Below are 15917 nucleotides of genomic sequence, written 5' to 3'. Positions count from 1 at the left end.
ATCTGGACCAAGTTTTCATTGACAGCTGCCTGGACTACGGAAAAGTACTAACCCACTATGCTGTTCCCAGCTTCCCTCCTTACAATGGACACTTTTGACAATTCTGATGCACTGCTGTCCGAATAACCTGCTAAAACGTGGCCTTCTCATTACAACCCTTCCACCTTAGAGCCCTCAGCCAGTTCCCCGACACAAATCGTCAGCGCTCTGGCATCCAAACACGTCTCTTCTTCTCAGTCTCCTCTGTCCTGTCATTGCTTTGTTCCGATGCCTTTCCGGTCAATGGCACTACGTCACAAAGCGTCTTGTTTTCCTCATGGCCACGCTCGGCAGCACCTTTGCTGTCCACAGTGCTAATGACCCTTCAGGGCTGATCCAGTACCACATCTGCACAACTCCAATGGCAACGCTTCAGCCGGGTCCCCTGTCCTCAGCACCACGGCACCTACCTATGCACTCATGAGACATGAGCCAGTGTGGCTATATTCCAGCTCTCTTCAGATCAATGCATTGTTCCTCCTATACCAATCTAAGCCACTTGGGAATACTGACTCATTTCTTTTGCTACAGAGAATGTGCTCACCTCATGCTGAGCAACTTGAATGGCTACCGAATAGACTTGCCTTCAGTGAGTTTAGCTCCTCTAGAGGTGTATACGCATTCCAGGGGTACACAAGGGACACAGGAAATAAAAAATAAAGATGGCGATGCATCTTTGAGAAGTTCATTTTACTTCAGGAACTCCAGACATTATCTTAAAAATGAAACCAAAATAATCTGGAGTAGATTTGCATTTACAAGTGAATTTTTAAGATAATAAAATTTAAGCCGTGTTTAGTGATCCACATTTGTAATCCCATCACTTGTGAGGCTTACACACATTCAAGGATAACCTGGCTTTGAAAGTGAGTCCGGAGCCAGTAAAAGACTGTTTCAAATGACCTCAGAGAGACAAAGAGCAGAGACTCGTTAGACGGCTCAGATGACGCGGTTCTCAACCTTCCTCACACTGCGGCCCTTTAAAGGAGTTCCTCATGTGGCAGTGACCCTCAACCGTAAATTATTTCATCGTTACTTCATAACTATAATTTTGACACTGTTATGAACTGTAATATAAATATCTGATAGGCAGGCTAACTGATAGTCTACCCCTGTGAAAGGGTCATTCGACCCCAAAGGTGTCGTGACCCATGGACTGAGAACTGCTGCCTCAGAGGTAAAGGCTGCTTGCTGCATGAACCTAACAAATTGAGTTCAGTTCCCAAACTCAAAACTCGGGAAAAGAGAACGGACTCTGAAGAGCTGTCCTCTGGCCTCCACATGCGTGCTATAGAGCAGTCAACAACACATGTACACCATATGGAGCAGGCAATAGCACATGTACACCATATAGTGCAGGCAATAACACATATACATCATATAGTGCAGGCATCAGCACATATACATCACACAGTGCAGGCATCAGCACATATACACCATACAAGCATACACAAAATAATGATAAAGTTAGAATACAGAGAGAGAGAGAGAGAGAGAGAGAGAGAGAGAGAGAGAGAGAGAGAGAGAGAAGACCATCTAAGCAAACAAACCAGTACAACTTTAAAATGAAATGGGAGCTGTCAAATACATGTCTAGCCCTCAAAAGTTATTTTGAACAATACTTCTGGGTCATCTGTTCCTTCTAGAAGTGAGTTTGAATTCTTGTGCCAGTGGGAACATTTGTGCGGCAATGGCTAAGAACCGCTCTATGGATTCCAAACGAGGAATGGGAGGAAAGTGCAGCCATCTCCCCTTTCGTCTTTATTGATACCTGTTTCTGATTTCTTCATCATGAGTAACAGAAATTAACTCTGAAGCTTGTCTTCGAAGTCTAGGCACCCTTGGTTATTGGGTGTTTGTTTTTTAAATTATGGATTTGTGGCATCGGGTGTAAATGCTGGGAATGGAGTTTAGTATGAGTACTCCCAAAATTACTCTGTTATTTAGAAGCCTAAATGGAGATGATTTCCCCGACATGGGATCCATCCTCCACAAGGGTGGCTCATGCTTTCCAACAATGTAAGGAATAAAAAGCATGTTTTAGTTCAAAACCAAAAATGGTTTTGAAAGCATTTTGAGAGTTTAATTGACTTTTTATCTTAATTTACTGGTTTTGAAAGCCAGAGTAATTTTGTGTTCTACTTTCGAGGGTGAAATTTATTATTTGAGCCTGAAAAAAGATATCTTTGTGTCTGAGTAGATGTGCCTACCCACTTGTCTCTCTCCCTATCTTTTACTCCAGCTACAGGGGCTCCAAAGCCCTCTTCTCGACTCCCCAGGCAACAGGCGCACATGTGGTTCCCGTACATACATGAAGTCAAACACCCACACACAAACAATTAAAATAAACCTTAAAACTTTTAAATAATGCTGGGCGGTGATGGCGCGCACCTTTAATTTCAGCACTCAGGAGGCAAGTGGATCTCTGTGAGGTCCGGGACAGCCAGGACTACACAGAGAAACCCTGTCTCAAAAAAAAAAAAAAAAAAAAAAAAAAAAAAAAAAGCAAACAAACTTTTAAATAAAAACGGGAGACTCCAGGGTGGTTCCTGTAGAATGTGAACTGAGACTTCGGCTTTTCCACTTACCTGCTGCTTGTACTGGTCCACTTACCCCCAAGTCCCATCTTGATTCTGTAAAGCTGGGCATGTTAATAACTACCTTCTAAAATAATAGGAGAGTAAAAGAAAATGTTTTAAAGGTGCCATGTAGGGTTGGGGGTGTGTCTTAGCTGGTGTCTTAGTTACTGCTCTATTGCTGTGATGAGATACCACAACCATGACCATGGCAACTCTTATAAAGGAAAACATTTCATTGAGGTGGTAGCTTATAGTTTCAGAGGTTCAGTCCATTATCATCATGGTGAGACATGACGGCAGGCAGGCAGATATAGTGCTGGAGAAGTAGCTGAGAGTCCTACATCTTGCAGGCAATAGGAAGTCAACTGAGACACTGGCTGGTCTTCTGAGCATAGGAAACTTCAAAGCCTGCTCCCACAGTGACACACTTCCTCTAACAAGGCCATATCCACTCCAACAAAGCCACACCTCCTAATAGTGCCACTCCCCCTGAGATTATGAGGGCCAATTCCATTCAGATTACTACAGCTGGTAAAGGGCTTGACTGACATTTAGAAAGTTTTGAGTTCAGGCTCCAGCACTGTTTAAACTCGGAACAGCATTGCCTGCCTGTGAACCCAGCACACAGAAAGCTAAGGCAGGAAGATTATTGTGAGTCCAAGGGTCAACCTGGACTACATATGAGCTTGCATTCCAACAAATAACAACAAAAAGCTGATGGAAGGCACACCAATTCCAAAGACAAAAATATGACGAAAGTCACCATATAAATGCAAGTGGTTTGTTTGTTTGTTTGTTTTGTTTTTGTTTCTGTTTGGTTAGTTTTTAGTTTCTTGAAACAGGGTTTCTCTGTGTAGCCCTGGCTGTCCTGGAACTCACTTTGTAGACCAGGCTAGCTTCTAACTCACAGAGATCTGCCTGCCTCTGAAAGTGCTGGGATTAAAGGTATGTGCCACCACACCCTGCCCTTGTTTTGTTTTTTAACATAATTTTCCCCAGAAAAAAATTATAGTTTGAGGGAGATTAGAAATGTAGCTTATTTGCTTAACTAACAATGAAGCCCTGGGTTTGATTCCCAGCACTGCACAAGCCAGACATGGCGGTGAACACCTTTTAATGCCTTCTAGCACTTGGTAGATAGAAGCAGGAAGATCAGAGGTTCCAGGCCATCTATCTTTCTCCACTGAGCAAATCTGAGGGTAGCTTAGCTACATGATCAAAAAAAAAAAAAAACCTACTGTATAAAAAAAAATCATTTGGATGATTTAAAACATGCATTTTCCTCTTTATCTGTCTATCACATTCTAACTGAACAGAATGTTATTTCATTTGGGAAATATTTATGAAAAGTGACATATGGGAACATTCCTTTTTAAACCATAAGGACAGTACATTGTACAGAGAGGTTCTGTCTGCTCATAAACAAAAACTTCCAATGCATTTTAGTACCAACTGCCAACTTCACCTAGGTGACTCCTTTCAGAACCATGTCTGGCTGTGGTGTGACAAAACTTTTCCTGGGAAGACACAACACACACATCTGCTCACCCCAAACAGGGAACCCATGACAGCACAAAGTACAGATACTACCAGAGTCCAACCTGGTGAGCCAATGAGTTTTATTGGGGTTACTGACAGGAGCAGAAATAATTCAAAGACAGTTACATCACCAAAGCCCACCCCACCACTGGTGACAACTCACAAAGCTGGGAACGTGGAGCTCACTGCACAATCAGCAGGCAGCTCAACAGGTTGGAGAGCATCCTTTCCAGGTGCCTCAGTTAGTCTAAACCTCTTCCAGGCAGCTCAGCTGATGTTTGCTTCTTCCAGGCAGCTGCTGCACTCTCAGTCTCCTCTGCAGTTCTATTGGGCTCGTGTCAGAGGGACTCTCAGCTTTTAATGCTTATTCCAGCAGGGAGGGGCCTAGTGAATCTGGTCGGTTTCAGGGACTTCCTGAAGCTCCTTTGTTTATCTTCCTGCTTAAGGAGCTTCCCTGAAGATTGGAATGCTTCAATCTTGGAGGAAACTGTTATAAAGCACTCTACCCCTTCCTCCCTCTCTTACATTCTTCCTGCCACTTCTTCCCCAATGATCCCCAAGTCTTGGAGGGGGTGACTACAGATGCCCATCTATGGCTAAGAGACAGTTGATTGTTCAGGAGCTTCACCAATGGTTCTGAGTTGAGGTGGACAATAGTGATCTATGGCCTATGAGTGTGAACACAAACATTTAGAAGGCAGTTTGACAGGCACATCACACCCATGTAGTAAAAAACGATAAAAGTTGCTTCCTACTGGGACCTATGACCTCCCTAGCCTCGGGGTTTTGTCCTGGCTTACAGTAACACACATGAACTCCCCCGTCTTGTGGAGGAGTCCTTAAATCCAGTCAGAAGGCTGTTGGTCCTACCCAGGACAGCTGAGCCAACTAGTGTACAAACAAGCAGATCTTGTGTAGCATGTTGGTATTTCAGCATGCAGGGTCCATAGTCAAGCAGGGATGTTGGTGACAGTTCTCCATCAGCAGCCTGCATGGCCTTTTCTGGCCCCACCATCATAGAGAGGTCCCATTAGTGGCCAAGATGTTATCCTGTGGTCACGCTTGTACTTCCCCCATTGGCAGTCATGTTTGGGCTTTTCTTGGCTTGATGGCTTACTTGTTGGTCAGTAATGGGGATGAGACATACTCTGGACAGCAGCCCTGCACTGAACTGTACCCCAGTCTTCCTCTTTAAGGATGCTTTACAGAGCTTCACTATGACCTAAGGTGGATATCAGGAGATGGAGTTCTAGCTCTACCTGAAAGCAAAACTGGCCACTCTAGCCAGTTCTCCCAGCAACCCTCTCAATCCCCTCAATCCCCTCACATCTTATCAAAATAAATACCTGTCTGCCACGACAGTCTGGATAGTCTACAGCTGCACTTCCCCAGACTGCCTACAGAGAAGGCAGGGCATGGGACATGGTTCCAACCAATGGGAAGGTAAGGAGAGACACACCATAGGCTTCTAATCTAGGACAAGACCTGGTCCCCAGTACTGTTAATCTGCCTCCTTTTGTCCACAGGTATGTGAAGTTATGACATTGGGATATAGACTTCCTGCTTTTAAGGAGCTTCCCTTTCGGGATGGAATGTTTCAATTTTAGAGGAAACTGCGGCACAACACTGGCTCAGCATTCATCCTGCACCATACCGAGACATGTGCGCATGCCATTGTGGCTCTCACTCCTCTTGTCTCCCTAACAAACACCACTTAGAAGCACCTTGACATTAAGGATTCCACCCAGTTCTGCTGAACTGACCAAATGACACATATAATGAACAATTGCCCCTAGACCACACCAGCAGTCAAGAGTGGAGCCAGGCTAGAACTGAAGCCTTCTTGTTGCAAGATCAGTCCTAATCGGACACCTCCTGGATTGGCAGAGGGCAGGGAGGACAAATATATTGTGACATCTTATTGTCCAGCCCTCTCCTGGTACTCATTCACGTGCCCCTGGTGTGTCAAAGTCCCAGCACCAAGCTGGAACTCGGAACAAGCCTGTCTGATGCTGGCTAGGACTCTGGGTAGACTTTAAAAATGTGTTTGCTCTTGAACAAATTGGCTTGGGTTCAAAACGTAAGTCCATGCTAATCAATGATCCGTTTTATAACTCACCTCAAGGAAGCCTAATGCTTATTTGAATGTGTACAGGAGTATTAATGTCAGCCCCCCATGCACTCCCAGCACCAAGAGGAGATACATACTCTTGGATCACACCAGGCCAATACAGAGCTGGAAGATGGGCTTAGTTTCTTCACCAAGTGCCTGGTCTGACTTTAATTAGCATACAAAAAATTCGGGGCACAGAGTGGTTTCATGGTTCCTGGGAAAGTATTGTCTTTGTTTCTTTGGGTGAAAAGAAATAGCTGGAACTAATCAGACTGCTCCTAAGATCAATGATGGGAAAGTTTGACAGGAGAAGTGCCCTCTTGACGATATTCATCTGTGTGCCATCCACACCAAGAGAACCACCACTGTGCCCAAAGTTGTCAGTTGGTTCACCAGGAATGAAGGGAGAGGACCCTTATGTGAAGGCAGTTTTCATGGGATTTGGTAGTAAGTTCTACAAAAAATTCTTTTAATTTGTGGCTTTAGGGGTAAGAAATTTCTTTATTAACAGGATGTGTTTGAATTTAAGCCAGTCTAACTTACACTCAGTATGAATGCTGAAAAGCAACTGCCCACAGACCTCAGTGATGTCACTGGCTCAGGAGCAACAAGCTGCTCTATGCAGAGGGATGAGGAATAGTTCTTGCTTCTCCAGTTCATGGCTGTATATGTTAATATTGGGTATACATGAAGGTACCAGAATTAATAAACAATGTGCAGGATCCTATTGCAACAAAACTGGTTATTGCTTGAGGAACAAAAGCAAAAATGAGAATCAATATAACACTGTTAAAATTGAAACTACAAAGGCAGAAAATGGAATGTAAAGTACAATTTCATATACATCAGAAAATCATTCTGTACATTCATTAGAACCTCATTTCTAGTATCTGACACTGTCAGCTGGTTCAAAGCCACACATAAATCATTGAGGCACAAGTTAGTAATGCTTCCAGGAGAGGATTTGGATCTGAGTTAACTATATCTCTGAGTCTGGCATATAAACATGAAAAGGGAACTATAGAAATGTATTTTTAGGAAAGAAGCAAGCACTCTGCTGCGTTTGAAGTATGTGGCCTTGGTGAGTGTTGTGTTCTGACATTAGCAAGCCAGATGCACATGACCTTGTTATTTCTCTAGCAAATCACCCTCCATCTCCTGTCCTCTTCCAGGTTAGCCGCAGGGATCATGGAATAGAGGATTGGCTTGATCTCATGGGTACCACCTACTCTGGGAATGTTGTTACACAAGGAAACTTTGACTATGATAACTTCGTGTGTGTGTGTGTGTGTGTGTGATCAGGTATGGAAAGGGCACTGTAATCCTTTCAGGAAGGCTTGTACTCTTTTTCTGGTTGCCATTCAATATCTGACCCTTGGGTTGACAAGAACACTAGCCCATTGCTTTCTCTGAGAAATGGATATGGATCATCTCGTGGGAAGATTCCCCAAGTTCTTTAAATAATTTATGTAAAAATATAAAAAATTATAATTCCTTAAAGCTATAATAATTATAAGAAACACATTTCTCTCTCATAATCTAGAGTTGGACATGATCTTTGGGGCCTAAAGATAAAATATATTTATTATCTAACAAGTGAATTGCAGAAAAACCTAATCATAGTTCTTCTCCAGATTCACTAGATGCATAATTTACATTGCAACAAGTTTGCTGGCTAGGGCACTGATTAAACTCAGTGCTTTATGAAACAGTTCATTCAATATTTCTTTGGGAATGCAAATTGAAGCTTAGAAAATAGCAGGCATACTTTGGAAATTCAATAATGTTGGCATTCTAGGAGATGATTAAGAAAATTAAAAAACTATAACCCCAAATGTTTTACATGATCTTACTGCTTTTCCCCACAAACTGAATTATTACAAAGTGAATTTTTTTTAAATAGTCAGTTGATTGCAAATGTTAGGGTATTACTGCAAGGGGAATATAACATTTAGCAAACAGGCAACACCAGTTCAAGAAAATGAGTCTTCAGCCCTGTAGAGACACAAGGCCTCACTGTGTCTCTACAACCAGCTTTTGGCTCTCAACCTTAGGGAAATCCTGCCCCGAATACTAATCAAATGGAAATAACCATAAGCTAGTACCCTCATACAATTCCTTTCTTTAAATTCATAACAAGGGAACCCATCCTTCTAAGAGGTTTTAGGAAGGTTAGAACTGCTCTTGGAATTTAGTCTAATTGTCATTTTTACTGAACTCTACTTTGACACAAAGCAGTGACTGTGTGGTGTGGTTGTTTCGAATGGCTAAAGATGTGTCATTACTGACGGCTTCTCTGGGTGGTGACGACCTGGGTGCTGCTGATGTGAACTTCTCCACACAGCATGATGAAGTCTGCGTTGAGTGACAGCATTGCACTTCTCCTGTTTCTTCAAGAAACGCAATACCAAGAACCATTACCTAGACATAAATTTTGGTTGTTTTTGTAAATTCTGAGTCTGGGATTTCATAGTGATTTAGGTGGTTCTTAGAGAATAAAACTGAGCATTGTGTAGAACAAAGCCTAACGCGCTTGGTTTCCTGCTCACATTTATTGGGGCGAAAGAGATTAAAACAATTTTCTTCCCAAAGAATTGAAAAAATATATATACTCCAACAGCAATTTAAGTAACCACATGACAAAACTTCCTGGATCATGAACCAACAACATGAGATGTGATAGCCTGTAGATATCAATTGAGATAGCTTTACACAATGTCATTCATCTAAGGCATTTCTGAACTGGTTCTCACAGCCACACATGTGTACACAGTTTCACATACTAAAAGGCATCTACTCAGGGACAGAGAGATGTGTTCTGCAGGAGCTCTGGGCACAGGAGGAGAACGCAACATATACTTGGTTACTGAGTAATTTTCAAGAGGAAATTTGGCTTCCAAGAAACAGTTTTGTACATCCAAAAAAATCAATGAGAATTTTTCCACTTGAATAAAGAGAATTATTTTGTGATGCAAACGACAAGAAAATTCACACACAATTATTTGCTTTCCCAAGGCCACTTTCAAAGTACAGATTTCAAATCCAGAGCAAATACCCATGGCATGAACAAACAGGATGGCGAAGACTCTGACACCTGCTTCCGCGCGGCCTCCCTCTTCTCTAATGTACTTCAACAGGGGAACCCCCAGAGGTGGCGGGGTCTGGATGACACACCATTGTGTCCGGCAAGATTTCTGGAAAGTGCAGACCTAGTGGGCTTCTAAATCTATTTCAAATGGACTAGAAAACTTTTGCCACAGCCAAACACTTTTTGTAAGAATCTTCCAAAATGAGGTGGAAGCTGAGGGCAAAGGAAGTTAACTCTCCAGAGGCCAACCACTCAAAGTGAAAAACCAGCCTCCCCGATTACAGTTACCACCTTGTTTCTTTGGAAACAAAAGAGTTAGGCCGGCCTTGTGCCCAGGGATGAGTCACAGATACACACACTTGGGTTCTAGCTACCAAATTCTTGAGTAGACTCAGACACACTCTCACACACGTTTTGTCACATAAGGAAGAAGACACCATATTCAGGCACTTGGCACCAGTGAAAAAAATATCCAGCGAGGTAAAACCAGTTTGACAAACAACCGCCCTCCCAGCCAAAAAAAATAAAACAAAAATAAAATCAAAACTAGTGCTTTTATAAAAAAATCTCTGGAAGGCAATTTCCCTCAATTTTGCCAGGGAAATAGCACAGATATTCTTTTCCACCTTCCCTCCAAATCCACCAGCTCTTATTTCTGAGATAACAGCATTTCAGGTTACATGAAATCTGCCCCAGTTAGAACAGAGCAAGCTCGGAGAATTTGCTAATGGTGGCTAGTGTTGTCGCTGCTGACATTCTTGCTACAAAAATCCAATTTCAGGCAGTTGAGTTCCTGTAATCCCCTGAGCTATAACAAAAGCCCGTCACCTCAGGGGAGGCAGCTGACTATGTCTGTGCAAGCTAACCACTCAGAGAGATGTACATTTATGTTTGGACTAATATGAAATATCCTTTCAGAAGAGAGGGGTTTTTTGTTGTTGTTGTTGTTGTTGTTGTTTGTTCTTTCTGAAGGGCTTAGACATTCAATGGAAAACAGTCAATTTATATGAAGACATATAATAATAAATGATTAAAATGATTTGGGCTGCTTGCCATTCAGAAGTTTTCCCGAGTTCTATGTTTTACACAAACTGGTGAATAAAAAAGTAGACAGCCAATGAATGTACTATACATATATTAGATATTAATACATGTGTGTGAATTAAAGGTCCTTGAATATATACATCCCCACTTAGGATACATTCCACTGCAGAGGCAAGGCATCAATCTTTGATAATAGATCCAGGATAGCAGCAGTTTAACAATCTAGTAACCACGTTACCGTGGAAAAAGGAATAGGCCCTGAATAATCTCCCTGCCTTCAGAAGTCTCCGTTAACACGGAACGCACACTGGTCTTAAGAAGCACCGGGCTGCATTGCTAATGGCAACTGTATAATCCTCTCCCTGGAGAAAACATGTTCGTCTTTTCAAAATCTACTTGTGACTGATGGTATGATGGTCAGGATGAGTCACACTGAGATGACACAGATCCAAACTACTGAAGACACATGACATACTTCCACTTGATTTCTTCTTGTCGTTTTATCAGTTTCTTGAGGACACAGAAAGCACTCAGATTGTCTGAACAGCTCCCAGGAGAACGATACTAAATTAGGCTGAGCAAAGAGCTGCTCTAAATCGTGTCTGAAAGTATGTAAATAACCTGATTATCACTTTACAGACAACATAAAATTGCACTAGGCATTGTTTTAAAAGATTTGTTTTTAAGTCTACCCTCCTGGGTAAGTTATGAACTTAACAGTAAAAATTCACATGTGTACTAAGCAAAAAAAAAAAAAAACCGTTTATGCAGACAGATAAATCATTTAGTCATAGAAAGGAACAAGGTATTTTAGCTAATCTTACTTTGTGTCATCTGTTGGACACCTCCATGCATGCTTAGGGGAGTCACATGGATTCTATATGGATGGATGGATCAATAGCTCGATGATTCGAAGGATGGACTATAATGTGTACTGCTGATGTGCACTTTCTGGTCCAACTCCTAATCTGTTGGGAATATGACCACAGAGCCCAAGAAAGGACCCTGCTGCCTACAACAAAGGCTTTGAAGCTTCCCCACTCACAGCCCATATAAAACACTTTTATAGGCCACAGCTGCAGGCTGTGAGCGGTGAACTGTTACCTAAGAAGAATAGTATCTGCCAAACAACAGACACTAAATTAGGCCATGTTGTTGTACATGTTACAACCTTTTCCTGGGAAGGGACAACTCCCTCTGAAGAGCAGTTTCTCCTGCCTGAAGATGAGATCACACAGGGAGAGAGCGATTATGTTTCTGCCAAGTCACTGTGGGAACACTGAAGATGTGCTCACAGTAGCCGGCACAGGCATGCCAGTCAGGGCATCGACTCCTGAGATAAGTGGCCAGTTCTATTGCGCACAGAATTAATTATTATGCAGTCTTCTCCTTCCCCTCTGACTCTGGGTTTCTGCCATGTGTCCCGTGGCAGTGGAATCAACACAGACTTCTGCTCAGTTTGCAAAGCCGCCAAGCACGGCAATGCCATTAGTACACTGAATGTTCACCCAGGCTCATTAGGTTTGAATGGAAGATGAGAAGCCTGGTGGGATCCTTTGGATGGCAAGATGGCGATGTGTTAAGAGTCTCCCGGGCAACAGCAAAGCTCCTAGAGTGCTCCACAGACACAGCCTGGGTTGCGAGCTGCTTCTCGATACACAGGAACACTCGCACCCAGGACTTGGCCTTTTCCCACACTGAATGCTATCAGGCAAGTTCAGAGTCTGGACACAGAGGCACTTCCAAAGTTTGGCAAGGAGAAGGAGGCAAGGTCGCTAAGTGGGGCTTTATCGCTGCACTGTCTCGTGAAACCCAGATGCCTGTGCAGGTAACTTTAAGTTGTGGATGGATCGTGCTTTTTCTTCTTGCCTCGGCAGGACTTGCAGACACAGCAGATTATACATGGAGAGGCCAGGAGGAGGAGGGGTGAAGTCACCAGGGCAATGACTCCTAATCCCACAAGTATCCCTACCACCTGCAAATGGAAGAAAAAACCCTAGTTTAGCAGTTACATCATCTTAGATGTATACATGTCCCCAAGTGTAACAGCCTTTGTGGTGTGAATGCTTGTGTCCCCCTTCCAAACCCCTAGGTTGAAACCCTACTACTCAGTGTGATGGCATTTGGAGAGGGGAGCCCTAGCTGAGACTCTGGAGCCTTAGTGATACTAAGGGAGCTCAGGAGCTTGCCTCCATTCTCAGATTTCTACCATAGGCGAGCACAGCAAGAAAACTATCATCTGTGAGCCAGGAAGAGCACAGTGAGTGTAATGCCTCATTGCCAATGTGTCTAGATTTAGCGTCATCCAAGAGACACACCTCTGGATGTGTTTATGTGGACATTTCCAGACAGGATCAACTGAGAAGGGAATATGTGTGCTGCCATCCCATGGGCTGGGCATCGGATTGAATAACAAAAAGTAAAAAAGAAGAAAGCCTGATGAATGTTAATATCCCCCTCCCCCTGGTCCCTGTTCATAGCATGCTGAGATATGAGGAGTCCCAGCCTCAAGTTCTTACCCCTGTGAACTCTGCCATGTCCTCCCCACCATGATGGACTGTCTCCCTTCAAACCATGAGCTTAACCCAACTCTCGCTCCTTCAAGTCCTGAGACAAGCAGCTAACATCCTCAGCAGAACCTGCCCATGTTGATACCTGAACCTCAGACTTCCAGCATCCAGAACCAGGAAGAGGCAATCTTTGCTGTTCCAGTCACCTAGTCTATAATAATCTACTAGATGAATGACTAGGATACCGTCTTGGGCACATTTAGCGACGTTCTCAACCGGACACAAACTACAAAGCTACATGGGACTAAATCGAGGGTGAGAACCAACAGAAGCCTAACTCAAGCTTAACTGTTAACTCCCAACCCTGAACCGTGGGTGTTGGCCTGTTCTCTATCAGGGCTTCCCCAACAGTCTCATAGGAACATTATGATGATTGTTAGGATATGAACATTGGTTTCCTCAAAGGGAGCATAGCCTTTGATAAATACAAAACAGTATTAAAAAACAAACCACAGCTCCCTTTGAACCTGCCACATAAATACACAATGGCATGTACAGAGGGAACTGAAGCCCAGAAGGAGCCCACGGTATTGCAGAACTCTCCTCTGATGGCTGATGGGCTCTAACTGCTTGCAGGAAACTCCTCCCATGTTTTGCAAGAGCAAAGAACATGGGTATTCACTTGGCTGGTCACTCTACTGCTCAGCCCTCTGGTGCCTCTGTCCCTCAATAATTGTGTTCTTGAATTAACTTCAGGCAGCTGCTCCATTGTTCTCTTTCTCCTTGTACCAGAACCTCCCAAGAGGGCATGGGAAAGCAAGGAAGCAACCCTAAGTCCAAGGCATCTCATGTTTCCTTAAGGAGGAGGGTACCTGTGTTCGGTTCCACATTACCGATGCTCTCGAGTGGCCAAGCTTATTCCTGCATGGTCCTTTGTCATAATGCCTAAGGAATATGTCATTCTGAAAAACAAAGAGAAGAGTTTCAGTAAGCACACGACGTGGAGTTGAGAGGTGGATATAAAGTGCAGGGGTCACCTAACCTATGAATTACTTCCCAAGAACCCCACCCCCATCTTCAGCATGGCTTATAGTTCTGCAAATCACCAAGGAAATAAATCATAATGAACTCTTGGTTGAGGCAACAGAAAAAGGAATGACCTGATCAACCATCTCAGACAGGTAACCAACAGCGAGCTCTAGCAGAGGTGTACACCACGGAATGTGAGAACCAAAGGTCAGGAGCATACCTGGTGTGAGAAATGCCATCAGCTGAGGGAATGATAGGGAAGCGGAAGCCAGTCACGAGACACTAAGAAAGTAATGAAGCAAATGAGGAAGCAGGGAAACAGGGCCTTGAATGAGGGGAAAGCTATGGAACAGAAAGAAGACAGTGGCTTTGCCAAGAGAAATAACTCAAAGATGGATCTGGGAGGGTGGGTAAAGACTACAGTTTGGACATGCTGAACTTGACATCCAAGCAATACATCCAAAGGCAGCTCATTACTTATACCTGGTCTTTGAAGGAGAGACTTGGATATTAGAGGCACTTCCAAAGTTATACATAAAATGAAAAAAAAGAATCACAGAACTCAATGAGATTATATAGAGGAGAAGTGGACTGAGAAGTACATTTGTTCAGAGACGGCACTCAGGAATAGGTGAGGGGTCTGGAAGGGAAACTGAGGTACAGCTAGGGAAGTGAGGTCAGAAGCGAGGGCAAGTGGCCAAGATGCCAAATGCAGCCGAGAACCTGGGAAAGCTAAGGATGTCGGGTTTTCCCAGGAAGAAATCATGCAAAACCTTGGAAAGAGTACGCTCAGGGTATGGCCACGTGGCTACTTGCATGGCTTGTGCTGACTGGAGGAGGGCGATGTCAGCAGCAAGAGCTGGCTGGGCTCTCTAGAAGCTTGGCTTCTGAATAGAGAGAAAAGACAGCCAGCTCAAGGAGACTGGCTCATCTCTAAATGGACACAGCGGACAGAATAGAATGGTACAGGAGGAGAATAGGAGCTGAGGTCACATGGAAGAGAAAAGAGGACTCAAGGAGACAGGTCTGGGAGGCTCCATCTCAGCCTCTGACGTGCCAGGGATGGAGACGAAGGCGGGAGCAAACGCAATGCCCAGCACACACAGTCTCAGGCTTGGGCTTTAGAAAATCCTCCTTTGTCCCAGGTTCTCAATTTTCCCACAGACACATCAACACTGTGTGGCACGGAATACTGCCCTGCAGAAAAGCATCTTCATCACAAGCCAATGCCCTCATCTAAATCAGAGAAAGCAAGATCCCAAGACACAGTGACGGAAAAGCATGCTTTAGCATCTGAAGTCCATGTGTTCAGACATTTAACATCTGTCCCGTTTCATCTCGGGGGCCCACACAACACAAGTGTCTGAACAGAGTGTTCTCCACAACGCCATCCCCCAGACTTACTCCAGCCAAAGGATGGAGATCTGGTGCACACATGGAGTCCCTTACATTCTTGTCTCCTAAAGAGAACTGCCTGGACTCAGCTGCCTTGTGGAGAGAAACCCAGATTATGGAGAAAACCCTAGGATCTCTTTTTAATGTGTAAATTGTGTAACACCACACACACTTGCCATCTAAAAGACGATGTGCAGCAAAGTTATTCAGAGTGGAAACCATGTGTAAGCTGTTTACAGTCTTTCATCTACAACATCCACCTTCAACTCTTCAATCTAATGCACTTCCTTAAGAAAGACCAAGCTAACAGAGACGCTTCCTCACGGTGTCCTCAACAGCTTACCTAGTTTTCAGTTGAAGTGCCAGCAGGCATCCATTAATGACACCTTCTTTCCTGGCACTGCTTTGCAGACTATAGCACCGAACAAACTGTTAGTTGGATGAGACCCAACTGTACAGCAAAACCAAGAACTGACAAAAAGACGTCTGTGTAGTGTGTACTGTTTCATGTCACTTGCTACTAGTCATCAGAGGAGGGAGTCCCAACTGAGAAAAGGCCTCCATAAGATCCAGCTATAGGC

The 15917-nt window shown here is 43.7% G+C and overlaps 1 protein-coding gene across 5 annotated transcripts in view; it reads right to left on the bottom strand.

The window, feature by feature from the left end:
• Positions 1-8807: 8807 nt before the first annotated feature.
• Rnf144b (ring finger protein 144B) overlaps positions 8808-15917 on the bottom strand; it is a 151792-nt gene continuing 144682 nt past the window's right edge. For all 5 annotated transcript variants that reach the window (XM_006972855.4, XM_042278425.2, XM_076573269.1 and 2 more), the window contains exons 7-8: positions 13785-13874; positions 8808-12377 (exon numbers count right to left, since the gene is read on the bottom strand). In XM_006972855.4, coding sequence (XP_006972917.1) covers positions 12237-12377; positions 13785-13874 — 231 coding nt within the window. In that variant the 3' untranslated portion in view covers positions 8808-12236. The remainder of the gene's footprint in view (positions 12378-13784; positions 13875-15917) is intronic.

This window comes from Peromyscus maniculatus, chromosome 5 (assembly GCF_049852395.1).
Source record: "Peromyscus maniculatus bairdii isolate BWxNUB_F1_BW_parent chromosome 5, HU_Pman_BW_mat_3.1, whole genome shotgun sequence".
Taxonomy (NCBI): Eukaryota; Metazoa; Chordata; class Mammalia; order Rodentia; family Cricetidae; genus Peromyscus; species Peromyscus maniculatus.
Note: the sequence above shows the minus strand (reverse complement) of the source record. Positions and strands in the feature narration are given on the sequence as shown.